Source organism: Rhizophagus irregularis, chromosome 13, assembly GCF_026210795.1.
Source record: "Rhizophagus irregularis chromosome 13, complete sequence".
Taxonomy (NCBI): domain Eukaryota; kingdom Fungi; phylum Glomeromycota; class Glomeromycetes; order Glomerales; family Glomeraceae; genus Rhizophagus; species Rhizophagus irregularis.
The window spans coordinates 3,267,243-3,294,637 of NC_089441.1; the positions used below are offsets into that span (position 1 = coordinate 3,267,243).

At 30.6% G+C, this 27,395-nt stretch overlaps 4 protein-coding genes across 4 annotated transcripts; all 4 read left to right on the plus strand.

Moving 5' to 3' along the window:
• Window positions 1-12,060: 12,060 nt before the first annotated feature.
• Window positions 12,061-13,179, plus strand: OCT59_005285 (uncharacterized protein; the record flags this gene model as incomplete). Its single annotated transcript, XM_066138275.1, has 2 exons — window positions 12,061-12,066; window positions 12,496-13,179. The coding sequence occupies 2 exons, from the start codon at window positions 12,061-12,063 to the stop codon at window positions 13,177-13,179; spliced, it is 690 nt and encodes a 229-aa protein (XP_065997431.1).
• Window positions 13,180-15,480: 2,301 nt separating this feature from the next.
• On the plus strand, window positions 15,481-15,755 carry OCT59_005286 (uncharacterized protein; the record flags this gene model as incomplete). The annotated part of the gene is made up of 2 exons (XM_066138276.1): window positions 15,481-15,683; window positions 15,746-15,755. The coding sequence occupies 2 exons, from the start codon at window positions 15,481-15,483 to the stop codon at window positions 15,753-15,755; spliced, it is 213 nt and encodes a 70-aa protein (XP_065997432.1).
• Window positions 15,756-17,674: 1,919 nt separating this feature from the next.
• Window positions 17,675-18,571, plus strand: OCT59_005287 (uncharacterized protein; the record flags this gene model as incomplete). The annotated part of the gene is made up of 1 exon (XM_066138277.1): window positions 17,675-18,571. One exon carries the CDS (start codon window positions 17,675-17,677, stop codon window positions 18,569-18,571), a length of 897 nt encoding a protein of 298 aa, XP_065997433.1.
• Window positions 18,572-19,217: 646 nt separating this feature from the next.
• OCT59_005288 (uncharacterized protein) lies at window positions 19,218-19,487 on the plus strand (the record flags this gene model as incomplete). Its single annotated transcript, XM_066138279.1, has 1 exon — window positions 19,218-19,487. The coding sequence occupies one exon, from the start codon at window positions 19,218-19,220 to the stop codon at window positions 19,485-19,487; it is 270 nt and encodes an 89-aa protein (XP_065997434.1).
• Window positions 19,488-27,395: the final 7,908 nt, after the last annotated feature.

Here is a 27,395-nt window from a genome sequence, read left to right on the forward strand (position 1 = left end):
CACAATTTTTAAAAAAGTAAAACTATTTTTAACTTGCGTAACATATCCGGATTCCGATTTACTGGGTCGAAAATCACGTGATCGAACACGGCTTTAGACACCCCCTTTTATGGTAATAGTATATCTTCTATAATAAATAATATATAATTTGTTTATTAAGAAGCTTTTTTTGCAATTATCTCACCATCTAAAAGTCCAATTTTAATGAATATTTTTTTGTTTTATAAAGTATAAAGAGAGCTACAAAATAAAAAAAAGTTTATGCAAATTGAATTATTGGATAGTAAAATAATTGTATTATAATATAGGGCGTTATTACTTGGCGACCCTGTCGCCATGGCGACCCCTATCATGTGATTTAACAAAATTTTTGATTGGCTAATTTTATGAAAAATTTTATTATTTTATCTTTAAAAAAAAAAAACTTAAAACTTAGCCAAAACGAACAATTTATATGAAAATAAAACATGAATTTTTATTTAAATTTTTTATGACTAAAGCCATACAAGTTTAATTTTATGGTTTTCACAATATAAAAATTTTGTCAATAACCGCCTTTAATTTTTTTTTCAAAAATTTTATGTGAAATTTTTTTTTTAACAAACCGAGAAACCATTTTTACTAATTTTATTTGATTTAATGATTGAACTTCTTAAATAAAAAAAGAATAAAATAAATGAAAAAAAGAAACAAAAGGGAAGAAATAAAGGAAGAGGAAAAGAAAAAAAAACAAAGGAAAAAGAAAACAATAGGATAAGAAAAAGCAAAAATGAAATATAAAGTAAACAAAAATAGAACAGGAAATGAAGTACAAAATAGGATAGTAAATCACAAATGAAATAGAAAGTGAAAAACAAAATGGAGAAACAAAATGGAATGAACGAAATGGAACACGAAGTAAAGGACAAAATAAAACGTGAAGTAAAGAACGAAGTGGAACATGAAAAGCAAAATGAAACGTGAAGTAAAGAACGAAATGAAGCATGAAATTAAGAATGAAATGGAACGTAAAGTAAAGAACGTGGAGTAAAAAACATGAAATAAAGTACAAAATGGAACATGAAAAACGAAATGTAATAGGAAATAAAAGAGGAAAAAAAGGAAATAAAATGAAATAAAATGAATGGAATAAAGAAACGAAATAAGATAAAGAATAAAAGAAAGAAATAAGGTTAGTGTGGTGGAATAAGGAGTAAAAAACAAAAATCAACTAAACCCTAAAAACATACCTTTATTGTAGTATCAGAAAAACGAAACTCATTTCTCAGTTCTCAAAATCGAGAAAATAATGAAACATTAGTAAATCTTTCATTAAAAAATTAACAAAACCACTTTTTCGAATATTACCTTCCCAATCACAGCATCCAACTACCTGAAATCTAAAAAAAAATATATTAGCAAAACGCTCGTTAAAGAAATCCAAAAAAAATTTGAATATTACCTTCCAAGCCCAGTGTTAAACTACCTGAACCCTAGAAAAAAAGAATAAGCGAAACATTAGTAAATACTTCATTAAAGAAATCAACAAACAAAAATTTTTTTTTAATATTACCTGTATTCAACTATCCGAAATCTAAAAAAAAAAGAAATTAACAAAGCGTTAGTAAACATTTTGTTAAAGAAACAAAAGAAAAGAAGAAAACAATAAACATACCTGGTTTCCGGTAGTAAGAAGTGAGAACAAGAAAGACGTTATCTGTTATTTTTTAAAAAAACAAAGAATACGACACCCCTAAATGAAATGATTTTTTAATTGGTGACATGATGACACGTTAAAAAAAAGATTATCTATAAGCAAATAATCATATGAAGTAGCCAATAAAAATTTGTTTATTCACGTAATTTAAATGGTCGCCATGGCGACCGGGATCACGGATCACCAACTACATTTTGCCTATAATATATATGTAATATATAGTAATTTATTTATTAAAAAGTTTTTTTGCAATTAACTTACTATATAGCAGTTCAATTTTAATGATTTTTTTTTGTTTTGTAAAGCATAAAGAGGTCTACAAAACAAAAAAAAAGTTTATGCAAATTGGATTATTGGATAGTAAAATAACTGTATTATAATATATATATAATAATATATGGTAATTTATTTATTAATAAGTTTTTTTTGCAATTATTTCACCATCTAGCAGTCCAATTTCAATGAATTTTTTTTTATTTTATAAAGCATAAATGGGGCTACAAAACAAAAAAAGGTTTATGTAAATTGGATTATTAGATAGCAAACTAATTGTATTATAATATATATATTAATATAATATATTATATATTATACTGTATGTATTTTTTTAGCCAATCAGAATTCAATCACATGGTGGGTAGGGGGTCAGGTCTCTAATTGAGCATAATCACGTGATTTCTGGCACGCTCCTAAGCATATATACTAGCAGTTATTTTTAAATGGTAAGTAAAAGAAAAAACTTAATATTTTATATATATAGAAAAGACATATTTTTTCATAATTTTTAGCTTTAATTTATTGTTTTTTCTTTGTAAAAAATACATGCTAATAAAAAATAATTATGATGTAAAATAGTTGTAAAATGAATAATAAGATATTCTTTTTTTAAAAAAATAACTAATTATATATTTGTTTTTTATTTTTTAAAATTATTTTATTAGATTTATTCTACTAAAATCCTTAAATGGCAAATAAAACTTTTAAATAAAGTAAAAGAATTTGGAATTTTCTTATGAAAGCATTCTTTGATAAGAAATAAAATTTTCAGATCAGACTTTATGCAGATGACAAAATCATGCATTATTATTTCTGGAGATATGCTAATATCATCGTTTTACATTTATTTGAAAGCTGAGAATTTGCTCTATTGTAAGAATTAAAGATTAGGAAAATTGGATTACTAGATGAGGTGTAATTAATGATCAAAGTTAAATCAAATTTAAAAATCAAAAATAAAGACATTGGACATAATTATTTACAATCCAGTAATTTAATTCATTTAATTTTAGGCTTATTAGATAGATCTCAATTTTCTCTTTCAAATGAATATAATTTCATTCATATAGCTTACATTTACAAGTATTTAATAAATTTTTTATATCAGATTTTTTTAAACTTATAAAATTTTATATAGTTAATAATATAATTGATAATTCCTGAACATCTATATATATTAAACAAAGAATTTAATCATTTATCGCATATGCGATTTGTCGCTAGTCCCTTAATATCACGTGAATTTTCGGTTAATCATATGATTTACTTTTTAACTATAAATCAGCTGATTTACACAAATAAATTGATTAATTGATTACTAATAATCTCGTTGATCGACTCCCTCTCTCTCACGTTTGCTTTCTTTCATCTATTTTAATTTTTTCAACTAATTACAGATTGTTTTCTTTGATTCCCTTTTATTTGTTCTTTTTGATAATCTATTTATTTGCCATTAATAATACAGATGTCATTAATATGAATAATGAAAATTTTAACGAACCTCCTATTTCCGATGTTATCAATGGTATGTTTTATTTTTTTGGCATTTTCTTGGAGTAACATTAGTCAGTAAAGCCTAGAGTTAGGTTAGGGTTATGGTAGGGTTAGGGTTAGGATTAGGATTAGTTTATATTTTCTTTTTAATAATCTCTTCTTTTTTTTATTAATATGTATAGATTATAATGAAACAACCTTATTTAACGAAAATAAACATGCATTGTTGTATTCAAAGAAGAAATTTACATCATGGGATGAGTGCGAAATCTTTTTAAATGAATGGGCCAAAATACAAGGATTTTGAATTATTAAAGATCATGTAACTCGTGATGATGGTATTATTCGCTGACGTACATATATTTGTTCTCATAGTCGTGTTTATGAATCTAATTCCACCAAAGATACTAGTACAAAAAAGATTGGTTGTCCGTTTTTAGTTAATGTTTCATGCTCAAAGTCAAAGAATGACGAAAATTCAGTATTCATTAATAAGATTAATGACCAACACAATCATCCACTAAGTACATCAAGTATTATATTTGAAGAATCTAAGAAATTTACTCCTTCAATGATTGATGATATTAAATTTATGACTACATCTTGCAAATTTGGTGTTACAGCGCAGAGAAAATTTCTTGAAGGAAAATATTCTTCACATCCTATATATTCAAAGGATCTTTATGCTACAATTCAAAGTTTTCGTTCTACTAGTAAATCATTATTAAATGATGCTGCAATGATTTCAAATTGGCTTGATGAACAAAAAGAAAATGATTCACGTTAGGTAATTGCTCGTGGATGGAATAATGATAATACATTGACACATTTATTATGGATGACTCCAACCCAAGTTGAAAATTGGATACAATATACTGACTGTGTCCTTAACGATGTTACCCATAAAACCAATAGATATGGGATGGCACTGTCATTGTTTGTCAGATTTGATAATAATCGTCATAATATCTTACTCGCTCAAGCACTTTTAGCAGATGAAAGTATTAAATCTTATGTATGGATGTTAATCAATTAGTGCAATTAACTGGTGTATATCCATCTGTTATAATTACAGACGCAGATCCTGCTGTAGATGCTACTGTTTGTCAGGTTTTTCACTCAACTTACCCTATTCATTGCGCTTATCATATAAGTCAGAATCTACACAAGAATCTTAAAAAGTCACTAAGCAATAATTATGAAAAATTTCTTGAAGATTTTTATAGATGTCGTAATAATTTGTCTGAAAGTGGCTTTGAACAACTATTTGATAAACTTATTCAAGATTATCCTAATGCTAAATCTTACCTTGAATTTTTGTATAGAACAAAGATGTACTGGGCGCACTGTTTTACCAGTTATAAGTTTACAGGAGGGATGATAGCCAGTTCCCGTGTTGAGTCTGTAAATTCATGTTTGAAACATTTGCTACAAAATTCAAATATTTCATTATGTGATTTTATGACGGAAATTCACAGAATGTTTGATATGCAAGATAAGGAAAATGAATATAATTTTTGGCGTATGTCAATTCCAATCAAAAAGAATCCAAAAACAGTTAACTTTTTATTCACTAAAGTTGATGAGTGTTTTCAAAAATTTCTTACATCTACAATGCTAAAAATGCATCAAGATGAAATGAATCAATCAGTTTATTATATAGCGAATTTAGTAGATTTAGAAAGTATTGAAATTTTAGATGAAGTAACTATCATTTACTTTTTTATTATCTATTGACTATTGTACGTTATACATGCTTATTTAATTCAATAAATTCAAATAGGAAAATGTGACTTTATTACATGATGATATTGACACTCCACAAACGACACTAAAGCAGATGATTAAATTTGTTGAATTTCAAAATATTAAAGAAATATGGTCAATTAGCGTTGGAAACTCATCAAAAATCAAGCATTATGTCATTTTATTGCAAAACAATGGACATATATGTTCATGCCTTTCAATTTTACGATGTGGAATTGTATGTCGACATTATTTTCAAGTAATGTTGGCTACAAGTAATGCAATGTTTCATATAAGACTTATTCCAACATGATGGTATAATGGTGAGAGAAATGGTTCAAATGAGTTATTTATATTTGCTGACAAGTATATGCAAAAACAACCTATTATTACATCTGATTATCATAATGCAGTACCATACTTGTGCTCTATTAAAGATTATCGAGAAGAAAGTTTATCATTTTTAGAACAGAAAATTGCTTATGGGAAATTGCATAATGCGTATAAAAAAGCATTAAAAAAGGCATTACAGACAGATTTTAATTCACAAAATCTTATTAATTTATTACTTGAAGAATTTGCTGAGAATGATAATATTGATGAGCAGTCAGAATCTGATGAATATGAGGATGATATCAATGATAAAGAAAATGTTAATCTGACGTTATTGAAAAATCCAAAACCTCATCGTGGAAAAGGTCGGCCAATGGGAACAAAAAGAATTAAATCAGCTCATGAAATTCCGAATCAAAGAACAAAGCATCAACGTTGATGTAAAAAGTGCAGAAACATTGGTCATTATCAAAAAAACTGCAAGATTTAACGTACAAGTGAACAGTAGAAAATATTGTTTATATTGCTTGTTAATGTTAATTAGGGTTAATAACTAGATAATGTATTGTATTTGCTTGTTTGTAATATAATATTTTAAATCGTAAATTTAATAAATACATATTTATTTGTATAAAACGAAATCACATGACATTTTAATAAATCATGTGATGGAGGGTACTAGCGATAAAATGCCATAGCGATAAAAAACAAAACTCTTAAACAAATTATTTTAAATTTATTTTAAAGATAAAAGTTGGCATCATAGAGAGCAAAGATCATTCAAATTGAATCATTACATGTGAAGTAATTAATAATCAAGTTTAGATAAAATTCAATAAATATACTAAATATAATTACTGAACAACTAGTAATTCACTTAATTTTAGATTCATTAGATAAATTTCAATTTTCTCTTTCAAATGAATATAAATTTATTTATATAACTTATTTCTATGAAGAATTATTAATGATTTTGTTATAAGAGTTATATTTAATTTTTTAAATTTTAATGATATTTTATATTAAAAAAAAATTAAAAATTATATAATTAATTAGTTTTTTTTGCATTATCTATAAAGATGGTTATCAGTCCTAAAAGACTGCAATTCTACAGTTTTACATCTTAAAAAGACAGACCTAGGTAATTAACAGTTAATTTGGTTAATTATGTTTAACTAAAATTGGTTAATTAACGGTTAATTTGGTTAATTATAAATTAACCAATCAAAAAAGAGATTTAAATCATGTGATTATAGTTAATTTAGTTTAAACTAACAAAATTAATACATTTGACCAGAATTATAAAATTAATCAATGGTTAAATAACAGTTAATTAACGGTTAATTAACTAAATTATAATTAACCGTTAATTTACTATCCCTAGACAGATTGGTTTGTCTTGATGTAGAACTGCGATCTTTTGATCTTATATCACATATAATAAGACTGTCAGTCTTTCTAAGCAGCCTTTTTAAGACTGATCAGTTTTTTTTCTTTTTTTTTGCAAATAAAAAAAATGTTTTAACTTTAAATTTAATTCATTATATAAAGACTAGTATAAGGACTGGTCAGTTCTTAGAACTGGTTCTACTGCACCATAAAAAAATGCAAGACCGTCCTAGAACTAACCAGTCCAGGATTGAGTAGGACTGTTAGGACTGATAACCATCCTTAATTATTAGTATAAATTTATTATTCTTATATAAATGATAATTTATATTTGCTTTAATAAAATTATTTTTATGTAAAAAAAATTAGATTTCAAAAATCAACTCATATGTTAAAATTAGATTCTATATATTGTATAAAATATATTTATAATTATAATTATTATTAATAAATTCAATTTTATATATTATGAAATAATTTATTACAGTTGCCACTGGTTATAACGAACCTGTTTGTACTGAAAACTTGTTGTATTAAACCAAGTTTCACAGAACCAATTTTTTTATAATTAATTGCACTGGATATAACGAAATCACATAATAAATTACTATATACCACATCCGAACTTATTTTAGCCAGCCCAAGTATATCAGTTACATATTTAGTATACTGAACTATCACGTGACTTTAATTAGTAATATAAAAGAATAGACTACTGGAAAAATTATTTCTGCTAGTATCAGATAAAATTTTCATTTGAATAGCTGGTAAATACTTAAAAAATTGATGAACATATAAATTTTAAATAAAACATAGTGTTATCTGTTATAGTAATAAGTCATGTAATCATCTGAACTTTAAATATTACAGTATATGCTGCTATAATTTAATTAGATAAAATTCATATACCGAACAGTTCAGTATATGATATGAATATTATATATTGAATTCACCATATACCAAATCAAAACGCTTGGAACGGCAGGTTCATTATATCTAGTGGTAACTGTATTAAAATTTTAAGAAATATTAAAAATTATATAAATATTATTTTAAAATTGCATAAAACATTGATATAAATAATACCTTACTTCAATTTGGTTAATTTTTTAATATGTTCTTGTTCAGATTATGCTCCTTTTTGCCACCTTACTTTGTTTTTTTATTAGAAATAATTTGAGAGTCCAAATTTTCCTTATCTTTAATAAATAATAATAAATGCTGGTAATTTCGCTTACATTTTGAATTTTCTGTTTTGTATTGTTTAATAGATTCAACTTATACACGAATTATAAAATCACTTTTAAACTTAATTGTTAGATCTAAATCATGATTCATATTATATAAAAAAGAGATAAGTCTAGGTACAAATTTCATTTTTGCTACTTTATAATATTCTGCAAGTTTATTTAATACAATACATAATTATACATTACCATTTTAATAATCTTTTTTGATTTCTTCTAAAAAATCAATAAATAGTATACGTGAAAATATTATTGATTTCTTCAATTGAATCTCTAAGGTAAAGTGCTTAAAATTTAGGATTTTTATAATACAATAGCAAATTATCAAGAAAAAAATTTATAAACTTAAACTAAACAGATATGTTAGATGCATTCCTACCCAATTTTTTCATTATTACTTGTAAACTTTTTGATTTTGTGAAGTAAATTCTATGTGTAATGATGCATAAAAAGAATTATCTTTTGCAGTATAATCTAGTAAAAAAAAACATAATAAGATGAAAATAGGAAATATTGCAAAAAAAATATATAATTAAAAATTATACATTACTTAGTGCAATATAAGCATAAAGCATATGATTATAAAAAGTTAAAGATAGCAGTGTTGATATATGAAATTTAATTGAAACTACATCCTGATATTTGCAAGAAGCATCAGATATACTAATTAGATATATACAAGTAGGATTCCAAATAATACTAATATAACTCATAAGTAAATTTTAAGTACTGAAGTAAAAATACATTTTATGACATAACTCTGTCAATATTGAAGCTAGGAATTCGATTTAGAATCCTCTCATTGAGACAAATCCAATGATATAAATTTTATTAAAATCGAATTACTGGTTATGTTAAAAACAGTGGTAGGTAGGATAACGAAATTTTGAAAATACTCCTATAATATGCAACTTTTGAAAAATTTTAATATAAACTCTACGCAAACTCAAATGTGAGTCGTGATGAGGATCTACGCAACTCTTTCCCTGATTTTTGAAAATACTAATAAAATTTATTTTTGAAATTTTTGTTCGAAAATTTCTAAGTGCTCGTTCAAAATACTAATATTTCCCCAGTTGCTTTCCTCTTTACTGAGCTTTTTACCATGTCTACACCTTCAGCTCCTTCTGTTATTAACCCAGATATTCCGTCACCACTGCATCCCGATACTTCGCTCCCCACCTGGGACCGACCTGTCTCCCACTGGCACCGCTGGCGTGCCAAACAAACGTTCGCGTATTGTCTCTGATGACGCTACGAATGTTGATATATAACTTCGCACCCTCCAGGATTTCTTTACTCCCAACCACCCATTTCCAAAGCCGTTCCTTCTGGCCTCCCTGTTAATAGAGTTCCTGTTATTACTCAACCACCTCCTACAAATACGTCTTTAGAGTCTTCTATACACGTCCATCTCCTCCCCTGTTTCCACAAACCTTCCATCTAATGATAATGGGCAAATCTGTGGCCTTTCGACATACCTACACGCCAACTTTCTCCCCGATGGGCGACGCTGCTGCATCAAATCTTCTCCTTCCAGATTTCATGCTGCGGCTTATCTTTGTGACGCGCCTGTCGCATTCAAAGAAAAATTTACTACTAACTGAGCCATGTGCGACGAAGCTTGAGGAGCACCCTCTTCCCGATATTCCTCTTATCGGCTCACGTGCTCATTGTGAAGGATCAGGGAGACAATAAAAAATCCTTGTCTTTTTTTTTGTCCAGGATAATCATACTGAATGCGTCCAATCCCCATGTGCTGATCTTCTTGATCTGGCTTTTACCCCTACTCGCCTGCAGACGCGTGTCGCAGTGATGAAGAAAAGTCTTTGTTCGTTACTGACATTCTCCTTTTCCTTAATGAAACACAAATCAGACAGGCTTTTTTCTGATATGGCGATGTAGTTAAATGTAAACTTACCATTAAGAATCACTACTACAATGCCCACATCCAGTTCTCCAATGTGAGCTCTATTACACAATTTGAAGACATCTGGGCGATTATTTGTCTCGGAAACTCCTTACGCGTTTGTCTGGCATCTTATTCGAAAGCCCAACGCGACTTCCGCAGAGAACATGTTGCCATCCTTGCTGGCATCCTTAAGAATATTAAAGAAGCGGACTTATTAAAAATTGCCTCACAAGTCAATGCTAAAGCTGTCAACATCCCTTTTTCTTACAATTCCTACAAACTCAAGCCTTATGCTTATTTGAATTTTTCATCGTTTGAAAGTCTTGAGGTCGCTAAAGAATTAACAATTGCATTTCGCAATAAAGGTTTAACCTGGCACTCTCTGAATGAAGCCAGAAATCTCTGTCATGTTTGTGGCAGACATGGATGTTCTCCTTCCACATGCAGCCTTCGGCCCGCTCAAACTACCAATGACCGCTTGGATAAACTTTATTCACAGTTCAATGCTGGTCTTAAACATGGACAGCCTGATTCCCGACGAACACAATCTCCTTCAAATTCTTGCTCATGGTCAAGATCTAATTCACGCTCTCATAACCGCACTGTTACTGACCGCTCAAACAATTCCAATCGATCAATATTTAGTCCCTCTCCTGCTCGACCGCATGTTCGAGCCCCTCGCAGTGATATTGCAAATTCTCAGCATAATGCTAATGCCAATGTTCAATCTGGTTTTATTTCTGGTTTCTCCTCCCCACCTTCTTCGCAGCCCATGTCCTCTTTACCTCCGGATGTTATAGAAGAGCTTAAATCACAACTCAAGGACATTGCTCAACAGCTTAAAGACCTTGATGAAAAAGTCAATTGGATGGAATACTCCATTACAGATCACGACTACCGCATTAAGGAACTTGAATCAATGATGAACTATGACGACCCTCCTGATAACACTTCCTCTCATGCGCCTAATTTCTATTCAAATGACGCTAGTTGGGACTACCAACAGGACCTTAATAATAACAATAATAATAACATTATTTCTTCTCCTTCACCTGTCCACGCTGATTCCAACTTTTCTATCATGGACACCTCCCCTAATGCCTCCTTCTCCACTCTCAATCCTAACTCTATCCTTGCTAGTAGACACGCTCCTCTTCCTAATCGTGTCAACCTTGACAGCTCCTCTAATGATTCAGCAAGATTGCGTCATGAAATCTCTTCAGTCTCCAATATACCCAACAAAGTTTTTCCAATCAATTAGGTTCCATCTTAAAAAAATTGGAATCCTTTTCTTCTCTGAACACACCCTCCCCTTCTAAATGATTGACAACAATCATATGATGGGTGGTTTACAGGGACCTTACCCCCTGATAGTGCGCCAAATTTGAATTCTTTACTTCCTCTTTCTCCTACTCAATTTTTTGATATTTCTCTGACCAATTTAATCGTGAATTAAATTTTCTAATATTTTACGAATTGGTACTTTGAATGTTCGTTCCATAGTTCACTCCTCAATAAGGTTGCTTGCCGAAACCTAGGGGTTTAGGCAAGATGGCGTTTCGCCGAAAAGCGAAATTCTGCCGAAACTATATTAAAGTTATATTAAAAAACTGGCGAAACTTTGGAGAAAGGCGAAACTGCCGAAACTTATTATAAATGCCGAAACTGCCAAAACTCTGCCAAAACTATAATAAATCTATAGTAAAATTTTGACGAAACTAATCGTAGGATTTTGAAGAGGTTTAGATAAGCAACCTTACTCCTCAAAACAATTAAATTTATTTTCCTTATTACTTTCTCATCAACTTCATGGTTTAATTCTTACTGAAACTAATCTCCAGTCACCTGATCACAAATATGTGTGTGAACTTTATTTATTGAATTATTCTTATCACAAATGGTTTTCATTCTCGCCTACTGTTAATCATCATGCGGGTGTGGGAATTATTCTTCATTCTAGTCTAACTATGTATGTAATTAGAAAACGATTCTTTAAGGACTGATTAATATTACTTTTTTTTCAGCTACTGGGTCGACAAAATATTTTTATTATTGGAGCACTATATCATCCCTTCTAATCCTTTGTTCGATATTTACATTCACATCAATTTGATGATTTATGTGCTTTTGACTCTTCTTCCTCATTATTACCTACTTTCCGATCCTCGAGTTCTAATCATTTATCCCGTTTAGACTATCTTTGGATTTCTCCTGCCTTTCCTGCTGCCTATTTGTGGTCTTATGTGTTAGATTCTTCAGATACTTTTAGTTCTGATCATTTTTTATTGATCGCTTTCTTTGACTTCCTTAATATTCGTGATCTGCATACTCTGAGTTATTTAAAGTAGCGTTTACATTACCGAACTGAGTTTAATGTTCATGATGCTCTCCCTGAACAATAGATTCTCTTTACCGCTGCAGTGAATTCTGGACTTAAAAATCCTGCACTCCCTAATGGAGATGGCCATCTTAATAATGATTGGCATCGATTAAAATCCGCCTTGCTCAATGCTGCTCGTTGTACTTTTCCAAAACGAGTAATTTCTTTGAACAAGCCTCAAGCTGTTCCATTTGAACTCAGACCTATTATTCACCTTAGTCACAAATTAGATCACTATATTAGTTCTCTCTTTAGAATCTTCTCGATTTCTGACCTTTATTTTTCCTGGAATCGATTCTTTCCTTCTTTTTATAAAGAATTTACCGATCTATTTATTGATCAAAGTGCTCTGATAGATATACTTCTTAATCCTGCATTACTTTATTCGGTTTTTACATCTTTGAATTTAGATTTTCCGACCTTTTTAATAAAATTTCATATATCTTTACGATCCATTAAACAGTTCGTGTCTGGAAAAGTTACTGTCGAATTTTATAACCATAAGCAAGTTGTTATGAAAGCAGCTATTGCTAAACGGAATTCCAACTTTTATGAAGATAAAGAAAAATTTATCTGTAGCTCCTTGAATCGTGAAAAGTGCAGTATTGTCTTGGATCGAGTACTTATTACTAATATACCTGGAAACCCTCAATTGTTGATAGCACTGGATGATACAGTCAGGCCTCTATGTACCGATATCGTATAGACTGATATTTTCATGTACCGATAGAATTTTCGTGTTCCATTTCACAACTAGTAAAAAATCCTTGTTATACCGATATTACATATTGTTTCACGATGTAACATGTATCGATACTTTTCTTTGTCCCCTTTTAATTAACATATAGTAAGATGTACCGATATTTTAGGTTACACCAGTATATAATCTTACTTAACGCGTTGTAGTGCGTCTTTGTTTGCTTTAGAAATCATGTCTCAACTACAAGTAAAAAGGAAGTTAACTCAAGATGCTTCTCAAACAAAGAAAAGAGTCGTTTTAACACATGCACAAAAAAGACAACTCTGTTTAGATTATCAAAACACGCCACGGTCTACTCAAGAAGGACTTGCCACCTTGTATAATATTAAGCAAAATACAGTTTCTGATATCTTAAAAAAGAAAGAAAAGTGGCTGAATGTAAATCCAGACTCAGAAGAGTCAAATAAACTGAGGGAAAAGCCTGTTCGCTTCCCTCAAGTAGAGGAGGCTCTTTCATTATGGATAACTAATGCACTTGCTGCATATCTTGTTATTAATACTGATATTTTACGTGAAAAAGCTAAATTTTTTGCACAACAGTTTGAAGTTAATAATTTTGCAGCTTCTAATGGATGGATTAATGGATTTAAAGAACGTCACAGTTTAAAACAGTATGTTAAGTGGGGTGAAGCAAAAAGTGCTCCATTGGAAACATCAGACGAAGAAAGGAAGATTTTACGTGAAATCATTAAAGATTATGATTTAAATGATGTTTTCAATTGCGATGAAACAGGTAATCCTAAATTTTCTTTAAAATAATTAAATAATATTCTAATATTTACTGTTTATATTTTAGGATTGTATTGGGATCTTGAACCATCAAAGACATTAGCACAAGGCCCACTTTCCGGAAAAAAAAAATCAAAAAAACGTGTTACACTCCTTCTTACATGCAATGCAACTGGGACGGAGAAATTAAAGCCACTTTTTATCCATACTTATCAAAATCCACGAATCTTACATGGAAAAAAAAAGGAAGATTTACCAGTTAATTATTATTGGAATTCAACTGCTTGGATGCAGGTTCCGATATGGAATGATTATCTCACAAAATTGGACAGACAGATGCGATTACAAGGTCGCCACATTCTTTTACTGGTTGATAATGCACCAGTGCATATCATAGATGAAAATACAAATTTAACAAATGTGGCTGTGCATTTTTTGCCACCAAATACTACAGCGCATTTGCAGCCTTGTGATGCAGGAATAATTAATTCTTTTAAAGTGAGTGATAGTTTTTTAATTAATTTAAAAACAGTAAAATTTTACAATCTAAATTCAAATTACATTGTATTAATTATGTAATTCTTTAATAATTCAGGCACAATATCGAAAATTACTCGTTAGAAACAAGATCGAGGCATATGAAATTTCACAAGAATTAAGAAAAGAGACTGTTCCACTAAATATTTATGATGCTATTAATTTTAGCAAAAATGCTTGGAATTCTGTAAGTCAGCAGACGATTTTTAATTGTTGGAAACATACAGGAATTCTTCCACAGGATGAGATGGATGGTGAAATTGAAGATGATGATCAAGTATTTCATGATGAAATTCATAATGAAATGGAGATACAAGAGTTGATTCACCAACTTCCATTTGATGATCACATGGACGTAACAGAATTTCTTCATATAGATGACAACTTGAAAGGTGGTGAAGGGTTAACTGATGAAGAAATCGTATCTATGGTGAAATCCAAGAATACCAAAATAGCCGAATCAGAAACTGAAGAATCCTTTGAAGTGATTTCTACTAAAGAAGCCCTGGGTCACTTGGATGATCTTGTTTTATTTTTTGAATACTCATCAGATACTTCTATTAACTCAGAATTATTAAATGTCTTAAAGAAATTAAGACGTCAAGTATTGACATTATACATTAATAACACAAAGAAAACAACATTAGATAGTTTTATTCAATAATATGTACTATTAAATAGTCTTAATTAGTTATGCTAATATTCTAATACAGTATACTGTAATAATGATAATAAATTTCAATTATTATTGCCATAAACCATTAAATTTTATTTTTCGTTCAATTTAAGATTTTTTGTTATACAAACGATTACAAAAAATTTTTATATACCGATATTGATCAACATAATATAATAATATCAGTACAAAATTTTCATAATGAACCGATAATCTGATATACCGATATTTTTTCCCAAAACAACAGCATCGGTACATAGAGTTCCGACTGTATTCATAAGGCTGCCATCAAACATTTTCAAAACATGGTTGGTCCTAGTCAATCTCCGTTTAAAACTCTTAATAGTCTTCCTGAACGATGGAAAAATTGTTATACTCCTATTTCCTCAATTGACCCAGATATTTATTCAATGGTTATGGTGCCTATCGGTGAAGATGAGCTTCTTGCCGTTATTAATAACTCTCCACACCATAAGGCTCCCGGTCCCTCGTCTATACCTTATGAATGGTTTAGATTATTATCTTCTGAGGGAATTTTTTATTTATGCAAATTGATGAACTCGTGTTTAGCGAAATCTGATATTCTTGAGGATTGGCGTTTAGCTTCTATTGTACCTATTCCTAAACCTCATGAGTTCGAATGCTTACTAAAGAATACCCGCCCAATTACTTTATTGGAAACTGTTCAGAAATTATTGGTCAAAATTATTACAGATCGTCTTTCTCGAATTATGACTAAATATCAAGTGCTTACTGGTAACAACTTTGCTGGTCTTCCTGGCTCATCTGTTAATACTCCTATCAACATACTTGATGGCATTATGAAAAGCCATCGTGTCTCTCAAATTCCTCAAGAATTGTGAATTCTGAGTCAAGATATTTCCAAAGCGTTCGATTCTATAGATCTGAGTATGCTTCGACTGTACTTCGAACAATTAAAATTTCCTTCTAATCTTTCTGATTTTATAATTAGTCTATTTACTTCTAGAAAGAATAGAATTTTAACTCCCTTTGGTAAAACTGAATCGTATAACCTTTTGATTGGTATTGATCAAGGTGAAATTATTTCTCCACTTCTTTGGACTATTTATTTCGATCCCCTTTTAACTGAGTTATCATCGTCAGCAATTTCCCCTTATATATGGAGTTCTGGTATTCCTGCAAATATTCTTAACATCAATAATAATGAAGATGTTGCCGTACCTATTACTCAACTTACTTATATGGATGATTCCACTTTAATTGCCTCTTCTTTGGCTGGCTTAGAACAATTACTTTCTATAGCCTGTGATTTTTATTTTTTAAATAATATTACAGCGAACTTCTCAAAATACGAATTAGTCTCTTTATCAGCTGGCAATAATTTAATTTCATTTCAATTGAATTCTGAATTTCCGGATCATCTTTCTTCAATGGGCTTTTCTTTGCGAGCCCTGAGATTATCTTCATCCTTTCGGTTTTTGGGTGTTTGGTTTAATTTACAAGGATCCCCTAACTTTGTTCTTTCTCAACTCAAAGATATTTACTCTTCCTTTCTTGCATCCGTACGATTCAAGAAACTATCCCCCGTTCAATTGGCTTATTTACACTCTTCGGTTGTTTTACCAAAAGCTCAATTCCGTTTCCAAGTATTATACTTGTCAGAATCGCAGGTTATGCGAATCGTCAATGGATACTATGGTCTACAACACAAAGCTTTTTCTGTGGTTCATACTTTTCCTTCAATAACTTTGACTAGCAGGTTTTTCAGTAAAGATGTTAATCCTTATGACTTTTTATGTGAACGACTTTTATGTCATTTCTTATCTTGGATCTCTTTACTATCCACTGGTTCCAAGCAGGCGAATTTAGTTCTTATAATGTTATGAACTTTACAGCTTACTTTGAAGTAGCCAACTTCTCTTGATTCTCTCATAGATTTTTCCTTATGAACTTCCAAACATCGCTCTATTAGTCATAATTGGCTTTTTCAAGCCATTAAACTGCTCTGAGAATCTGGACTCCAATTTGATTTTCCTGATTGTACATTCCTTGAATTAATACCTGATGAAACGTGTCCCTTAGTCGCTTTATCTTCTGACTTAGCTGTCTTAGAAACGCGTTTCGCTAAGCTCTGCTCTTGGCTCTTTCAGCAAGTTGTGATCCATTTTATAATTTCCTCTTACATAGAACGACCTAAAACATATGGGTCTTATTGCCGCTACTGGAAAAATTCCTTCTTGGTTTAGGATTGTCACCTCTCTTTCCAGTTTAACATCTCTTTTACCTGAATGATTGGGATCCATTGATATTACTTCATCTTTGTCAACTTTGGTTGGAAAGTTTATAGATAGAATTGATATTTCTTCATATATTCGACTCCGTAATAAATATTATTGGATTGCTGGAGTCGATTCTTCAAACTCTCTCATTTTCGGGCAGGTTTTTTATACTTTTGATGATGATTCTGGTACTCGAGTTGTCTATTTTTCCCATTGGATTCCTACTACATCTAATCAAATGCAGATTACTCCTTGCCCTGGTTGTTCCTTTCATTGTCTTGATACGAATGAAGGCCCTTTGACTCTGAAAACAGTTGGCAGAAAATTAATTCATCGTTCTTGTTTATCCATTTTGCCTTCTTATCGTTGTTTACAACTTTTTCAAATAATTGTATATGTAGATATTTCTCAACAAATTATTAATTTAAAACTTTCTTTATTTATTTTATGTTCTTATTTTAGATTTTTGTCTGGATTTTCTGAACTATATATTCCTGATAGATACTCAGCGTTAGCACAACCACCTTTATTGCATTGTGACAGTTCTCCTGCCTCACTACCTGATCTTACTCCGGTATCAAATCATAATTTTGCTCTACGTCCGGATACCACTTTCCATATATCTAAAACTATACATGCCATTGACTCTATAACTTCATTGTTGGTCTGCGCCTGGGTACAAACCCTTGATGATTTCATACTTGACTCTGGAATTTTTTCCTGTCCTATGATTTCCCCATATAACGATGTTGCGGAACTAGCTTTTATATTATACGTGTTGAATTCTCTTACTTTGGATTCGTCTGTGTCCTTTGTTTCTTCGTTTATTTTTGATACGTTGTTTTCAAGATGGTGTGACGCTTCTCCTATACGACGTGTCCAAATGAAAAATCACTCTTTATGGTCTTGTATCTCAGAGCTGCTGAAATCTAGAAGAATTGCTTGTAGATTCTCTAGTTTTGTCAAAGACTCCATTCCCACACATTCTGTTCGGGCTCGTGATCTTATCAAGTACCGAATTGGCCTGCGTTATTACCTTTTCTACCTACTTATAGATGATATTTTTCCTTCCTTTTTTGAAAATCATGGTCTCTTCACTGGATATGATGAACTTCTGACTCGAGGACCCAGTTAATTATTGGCGTTCTTTTACTGATATTCGCCATTTTTTCTCTCTGATTGGACTCTCCCGTTTTTTGCCTTTGCAATCTACTTTTTATACTGTGGATTGGTCTCTTTCTTTTGAAATTTTTAGACAAACTTTGTATCTGAACAACGCTATGGCCTATACATGCTGCCCAAATTATTTTGGAATGTCATAATTATAATTTGGGATGCTGTAATTCATTCAGTTTATATATAATTTACTATGTAAAGTGCCAAAATAATTTGGGATGCCATAATTGAATTTGGGATTTTACTTATAATTACGGCAGCCCAAAATAATTTGGGTGGCATATATACCGTGGCAGTTTCACCTTAAACTTTGGTTTGATGAACTTCCACACGTCAAATGATCAAAAATAGGCAAAAAAATGGCGCAAATCGCATAAACTATTCGCAAATTTGTATAAACTATTTACAAATAGTATAGGTTAATTCGTAAATAGCTAAAAACAGCCAAGAATAGCCAAGAATAGCCAAGAATAGCCACTGCTTTTCGCGCCATTTTTTTGCTGATTTTTAGCATTTCGACCTGTGTTCCTATCATGTATAAACTTTCCCAAAGATTTCCTGGCTAATATGCTAATAACTCCTTGTGCCCTATTTGTGGCATTTTCATGGAAACGTTGGAACATTTTTTTATTTGTTCACCTAGCTATCTGGATGCTGAGGATGACAACCCTGCACTTCTGAACTATAAAGATGTAACTACAGATCTTATCGAACGTTTCCTGGTCAAACTTGTTACTAAGGTGTCCTCCTCTCCACAATGCAAACAATCATATGATGAACTTCTTATGGCTCTTCGTAACTTACCAATGCTTGGTCTCCCAGACTTACTTTTGAATAATAATTACTCTTCTTTTCCCACCTCTTGGTTTCTCTGAGGCTTCATTCCATGTGATCTTCTGAAGTGCCTTATTTGTTGCTCCGGCCTTAATTATAAACTTTTATCCTCCATTATTTCCCGCACTTATTTGAAACTTCAATGTGAAATTTATCATGGTCTTTAGCGACCGAGGTGTAAAATTAAAGTTACAAAAGACGCGGCAAAGGGAATTTTGCCAAGTACTCTTCGATCATACAAAGGACCTTCTGTTCAACCTTTCCGCTTTTCTGCTTCTCAAGTAATTATATCTCAGGCCAATGAGTCTTTTTCCCCGCTTCGAGCTTCTGAATGGTCTCTTCTTGGTATCAAGTAGCTTCATTCCTCTTTAACTCAACGTCAATCACGTTTCATCACCTGTTGGGCTCAAGAAGTTTCAAACAGTCCTCATCTAATAATATTGGCAGGTTGTAAGATCAGGTAGGATTTTCTGAATTTGGGTAGTTGATCTGAAACTTTGCTTTTAAGGTTTAAAGTTGGGATATACAAGTTTGGGATTTATAGTTTAGTTTACTTCTCTATATGTACAAATTTGTGCGACTATTTTCTTTTTGTTTGGTTTTATTTATTTACTTTTTCTTTTATTGTATTTTGAGTTATAAAGTTATAAATGATTAATAAAAATTACTGTTAGTCTATCAAATGTGAGTCGTGAAGATCTATGCAATTCTTTTCCTAATTTTTAAAAATACTAATAAATTTTTCTTGAAATTTTCACTCAAAAATTTCTAAATTCTCTTTAATTAAATATTTCTCTAGTTGCTTTCCTCTTTATTTGAACTTACAATACTATGACTACATCTACAGCTCCTTCTGTTATCAACCCAGATATTCCGCCGCCATCACGTCCTGATGTTTTAGCTCCTCCTGGAGACCGCTCATTGTTTCCTGATAATACTACTGGTGCGTCAAATAAACGAACGCGTATTGTCTCTGCTAATGGTATATAAATGTTGATATAACTTCTCCATTTGTTCCTACACGGCTGGCCTGAACCTAACATTCCTTCTGGTCTTTCTGTTAATAAAGTTCCTGTCGTAATCAGACCACTTACTACTGATATGTCTTTAGAGTCTTCTATTCATGCCCATTCCCTTCCTATTACCATGATTTTTCCAAATAATGATAAGAGTAAATTTGTAGCCTTTGACATGCCTGTACGCCAACCTTCCCCTGACAGTGATGCTGCTACTATTAAATCCTCTCCCTCCAGATTTCATGCTGCAGCATATCTTCGTGAAGCGCCTGTTGCATTCAAAGAAAAATTTACCACTAACCACGCTATATATATATAATGACTGAATCGTAGTCCCTCTCCCGATATTTCTCTTATGGTTCACCACGCTCATTGTGAAGGGTCAGGCAATAATAAAAGAATCCTTGTCTTCTTTTTTGCTCAAGTTGATCATTCCACATGTGTCCAATCTCCATGTGCTGATCTTCTCAATCTGTCCTTTACCTTCTACTCACCTGCAGACACGCATCGCAGTGATGAAAAAAAGTCTTTGTTCATCACTGACATTCCCCTTTTCCTTAATGAACTTCAAATCAGACAGGCTTTTTCCCAATATGGCAATGTAGTTGAATGTAAACTTATTACCAGAAAACACTACTATAACAGGACCCCGGATATCTAATATAAAGGTCATAATGGACTTTTGGCCAAAAACACCCCTTTTTGCTGAAACTCAAAAAATCGTTTTTTGTAAATATCTCAGCATCCAGTAATTCAATTTTAATGAACTTTTTTTTATTTTGTAGCTCTCATTTAGCTCTACAATTTAAAAAAAAGTTCATCAAAATTGGACCACTGGATGCCGAGATATTTACAAAAAACGATTTTTTGAGCTCCTGAAAAATGGGCCAATCTGCCGAAAGTGTGACTTATGACCTGTTTTGGAGATATCCGGGGTCCTACTATAACGCCCACATCCAATTCTCCAGTGCAGACTCTGTTACACAATTTGCTGATATCTGGGTGACTATTTGCTTTGGTAATTCTTTACGCGTCTATCCGGCATCTTATTCGAAAGTCTAATGTGACGTCCACAGGGAACATGTGGCTATTTTCGTGGGCATTTCAGTCCCTAAGAATATCAAAGAAACAGACTAGGACCTCAGAAAATGCTTATATATGTAAGGTACCAAGGTGCTTAGTCAACATAGAAAAGTTTTATGATGTAAGAATTTTATAATGCTTAATTTTAAGAAAATTTTATACTATATAAGATAATTAAATTGCATATTTTTGGTATTATTTTAAAATACTAAGAGTTTTTAGTTGCTTATTTTTCATATTTTAAAATATTATATATTGAATTTATAATTAATTTTTATTTTATTTTCACTAACGGTGAGTGTTAATTTTGTACTACATTTCACAATTTTATATAAATATATAAACAAAAATTTTTTTTTGATGAAATTTCACTTTTTTTCAATGTTTTATTAATTATCTGTTAATAGTATCTTTTTAATTTTTATTAAACTCAGTGTATTATTTTTAATATAAAATTACTATATTATACATGTTTATTTTATTAAATAAAATAAATAAAATTACTATAAATATGTTTTACTTTAAAATATAATTTTACTATTCATTACTTTGGTTATATCAAATTATCTTTTATGCTTAAGTAAGTTTGTTCAGCAAGTTAAATCTACTTGTATTTTAATTTTCATAAGGCTAAGTATGATATTTATATAGAAAAGCATATTTTTTTTTAACGGTAATAACTTTTAAAATTTTCACTTTTTCGTTTATAACTTCAGAGCGTAATTACACCGCTTCAGTCAAATGAAATCGACTTTCTAAATTAATTGAAAGTTGTTCAGAAAGGTCGAAACTACTTATATATTAATTTTCATGAGTGTGGGTATAATACTTATGGAGAAAAGTGCATTTTCATAACGGTACTAACTTCCGAATTTTTTATTTCTCCGTTTACAACTTCAGAGCGTAATTACACCTCTTTGATCAAATGAAATCGACTTTCTAAATTAATTGAAAATTGTTCAGCAAGGTCGAAACTACCTACATATTAATTTTTATGGGTGTAAGTATAATACTTATGGAGAAATTTACATTTTTTGTAATAGTATTAATTTCGAATTTTTCTTTTACTGTTTATTAACTTTATTAATTAAATATTGTTAATCTACTTGTATATTATGTTTAGTTTAGCTTCACAACATATTTAAAATTGGATTTAATAAAATATATTAATTAATAAATATATTTTATAAATTATATGTGTTATAATAAAAATTTAATTAGATTAGAAGATTGATTTGCTTATTTTTATATAATTTTTAAGATTAGATATCAACAATGCTTAGCGATCATAGTAAAAACCTATGCTTAGAGCTACTAATAAAAAATATTTTTGGGACCTTACCTATATAAGTATTTTCCGGGATTCTAACAGACTTGTTAGAAATCGCTTCGCAAGTTAATGCTAAAGCAGTCAATATCCCTCTCTCTTACAATTCCTATAAGCCTAAGCCTTATGCATATTTGAATTTTTCATCATTCAAAAACCTTGAGGACGCTAAGGAATTGACCATTGCCTTCCACAATAAAGGCCTAACCTGGCACCCTCCTGACGAAGCCAAAAACCTTTGCCATGTCTGTGGGCGACATGGCTGTTCTCCCTCTGAATGTAATTCTCAACCCATTCGCAAAACCAATGACCGTTTGAACAAACTCTACATGCGGTTCAATGCTGGACCTAAGCGAGACTGCTCTGACTTCAGGCAATCACAATCTTCTTCTCGATCACGTTCGCAGTCGTGATCTAACTCATGTTCTCATGATAATACTTTCACTGAACATTCGCATAATCCTAACAAATCCACTTCTGGCTTTTCTTCTACCTGTGTACCTACCCGTCCTTCTCGCAATGTTATTGCGAATTCTCTAAATAATGCCCAAGTTATCGCTCAAAACAAAGTTACTTCAGATCTTTTCTCTTCAACTTCCCCTCAGTCTAAGTCCTCTTTACCTCCTGATGTTATCGACAAAATAAAAAAACAGTTCAAGAATATTGCTCAACAACTCTAAGCCCTTGATGAAAAAGTCAGTTGGATGGAATATTCCATCACAGATTACGATTATTGTATTAGGGAGCTTGAGTCAATGATAAGCTATGATGGCCCTCCTGATAATGCTTTCTCTTATGCGCCTGACTCCTATCCAAATGATGCTGGCTGGAACAATTGCCATCATGAATTCGATAACAACACATCTTCCTCATTACCTATACATGCATACTCTAACCTTTCCATCATGGATACCTCTTCTGATACTTTCTTTTCCACCTTTGATCCTAATTTTATCCTCTCTAGCAGACACGCTATTCTACCTGCTCGTGTGACTTTTGGTGATTCATCAAGATTACGCCAAAAAATCTCTTTTATCTCCAACACTCAACAAAATCTTTCCAATCACACAGGTCGAAAGGTGAAAAATCAGGCATCAATCAATCACCAATCAGGCAGTTTGCTAACTTTTAATCCAGTGATCAGAAAAGAATGAAATATAGCTCATTGGGATCGTCTCAACAAGACGAATCTAATGGTAGTAAAATCGGATCTCTAGGATTAATAGTTAATGAAAAATTAAATAAAATATAAATGATATATTTTTATTTTTATAATTTACTTAATTTCTCATCAAGTATTAATCCTAGAAATGCGATTTTACTACCATTAGATTCGTCTTGTTGAGACTATTCCAATGAGCTACATTTCATCCCTTTCTGATCACTGGATCAAAAGTTAGCAAACTGCCTGATTGGTGACGGTATTTGGCGAAAATGCCAATTAGTTACCGATTAGTGACTGATTTTTCACTTTTTGACCTGTGTCAGTTAGGCTCTATTCTTGAAAAATTGGATTACTTTTCTTCCCTGAACTCATCCTCCCTTTCTAAATAATCTATAACAATTCCATGACAGAAAGTTTGCAGGGATCTCACTTTCCTGATAGTGCGTCTAATATAAATCCTTCCCTTCCTCCTTCCTCTATTTAATGTTTTGACATTTCTCCTGATCAGTTTAGTTGTGAACTTAATTCCTCTAATATTTTGCGAATTGGTACTCTTAATGTTTAATCTATAGTTCATTCTTCTAAACAATTAAATTTATTTTCTTTACTTCTTTTTTATCAACTTCATAGTTTAATTCTTACTGAAACTAATTTACGGTCACCTGCTCACAAATTTGTGTGTGAACCTTTCCTTTCCCAACTTAATTATCACAAATGGACCCTCCATTAATCATCATGCAGGAATTGGCATTATTTTTCATTCTAGTTTAGCCATGTATGTAATTAGAAAACGGTTTTATAAAGACCGATTAATATCCCTCTTTTTGCAGTTATCTGGTCGACAAGAGATTCTTATTATTGGAGCTTATGTACCTCCTTCCAGTAGACTTAATAGTAAATTAATTTCCAATTGTCATTCCACTCTTGTTTCCTGGATCACTACAGCATGTTCTGCTGGTATCCATATTTTACTAGATGGCGATCTGAATGCTGAATTTAACTGTTATCTCAAAAACATTTCTGATCCATCTATCTCATCTCCTACTCATTCCTTGTTTCGCTATCTACACTCACATCAATTTGAAGATTTGTGTGCTTTTGACTCCTCTTCTTCCCCTTTACCTACATTCAGGTCTTTAAGTTCTAAACATTTATCTCATCTGGATTATCTTTAGACATTCCCTGCTTTTCCCGCTGCCCATTTGTGGTCTCTTGTTTTGGATTCTTCAGACACTTTTAGCACAGATCACTTTTTGTTAATCGCTTTCTTTAATTTTCTTAATGTCCGAGACTTATGTGCTCTGAGTTATTTAAAATAGCATTCACATTATCATACTGAATACAATGTACTAAAGATGTTAGCCGTAACTGTAATATTAAGACACAGTGTGTCAGTGTCGTATGTAATAGGTTGCAACCTATCTACATTAAAAAGCAAAAGTTGTAATGCTGTAATTAAGTTGTAATGCTATAATTAGGTTGTAATACTGTAATTAGGTCTTAATGTTGTAACTAATCCATAATGCCGTAATTCTGAAATTACGTATGTAATTTCAGCTAGAATTATGCACTTAATTTTAGCAGAAATTAACAAATATCCTAAAAAGGAAAGTGATGTTATACAAAATTCCAGTGTCGTTTCCACTAAAATCAATTTTTGTGGAATAGCTATCACCAAAAAAGGAACGATCTGCATTTCTGTTTTGGCTGAATTATGATTTTCAGCTGAAATTACATGTTTAAATGAAATTACGTTAATTTCAGCCAGAATTATATTTCAGATTTCAGATTTCAGATTTTAGGAAATATACATATCCGCTGATTTGCAGAATTTGCTGATTATCAGTTATATGGCGTAGTACCGATTAAAATCGATCAAAACTCGTTTATATATAAGAAAAAATATCAAAAAATATATAAAAAAAACTTTTAAGGCACCTCTCACAAAATATTTACCTCTTTAACCCGAAACCAGTAGAAGGAGTTTCTAGAAAAAAAGGAAAAAATATTATAAAGTTAGTTTATTAAAAAAAACAAAAAAAAAACTTTACAAAATTCAGAATATTTAATGATTTAACGAAAAAAAATTAACTGAAAAATAATTAATAATAAATATCAAATAGATTTTAATTAAACAACTAATCAATACATAATCTAAATTTGCTAAAACATCGTTATTAATATTTAGAGGTATTTATTTATTGAAAAGATTTTTTTTGAATAATTTTGCTTTCTAAATAAATTTTTCTATAAACTATAAAAAAAAAATAAAAAAACAGCTCCAAATTGTATCTAATATAAAATAATTACAAATATACTTGCAAAAATTCTCAACTTACTTGATGTAAAAACTGTTTGAAAAGTTGATAGGGGAGTTGATGGGGAGTTTAATAGGGAGTTTACGAAAGAAAAAAATTTTTTTAATACTACTTTTTGTTGAAGTAATTTCTTAATATCTGTCATATGATCATGTAGCACAAGTGTGATCATTTTTGCAAAACTTAATTTACCTAATTTTTATTAAATTATTGTCAAATACCTTAATTTAGACAAATTTTGTTAATTCTGCAGATCGGCGGATATGATAACCATGTAATTTCAATTTTAAGAGGTAAATAATATTAAAAAAAAAATAATATTAATTTTTTTTTTTGTAAAAAAGTTTATATGTAAATTATGCATAAAATCATCTAATTGTTAAAGATATTATGCTAATTTAATATAAATTTTTTGAAAAAAACAATATTTTCTACCTTTCTTTCCGATTACCCATCTCTAGGGATTTTAGTTCATTATATAATTTTTTTCTTTACACGAATGCGTATACAAAATACAAAAAAAAATGCGATGTATCTTATGTACCCCCTAAAAATTAAAATTACACGACATATAAACTATTGTAATTTACTTTTATAATTCATTACTTTTATTTTAAATTTTTATACCATTAAAAATTACGACATTATAGCCTAATTATAGTATTGCGACCTAATTACAGCATTACAACCCAATTACATACAGCATTACAGCCTAATTACAGTATTACAAAAAGTGTCATAACTGTAATGCTGTATGCTGTAATATTACAGCATCGGCTAATTAATTACGGCTAACATCTTTAGTCCCATCTCTTGTATTGAATAATTATGGTTTTTTTAAAGGTCAGAATCTAGCGTTGTTAAAGAAAAAATTTTTTAACTAATCATTCAATGTAAAAATTTTTGATAGATCTTGATTCCCTTGGTTTTAAGCAATTGATTACACTATTTTTAGCCGAGTTGTAATACAAATTTGGCTGGTTACTTTTTAAGCAATATTGCCAATTTGTATAATAACGTAACCTTAAATAGCAAGTATA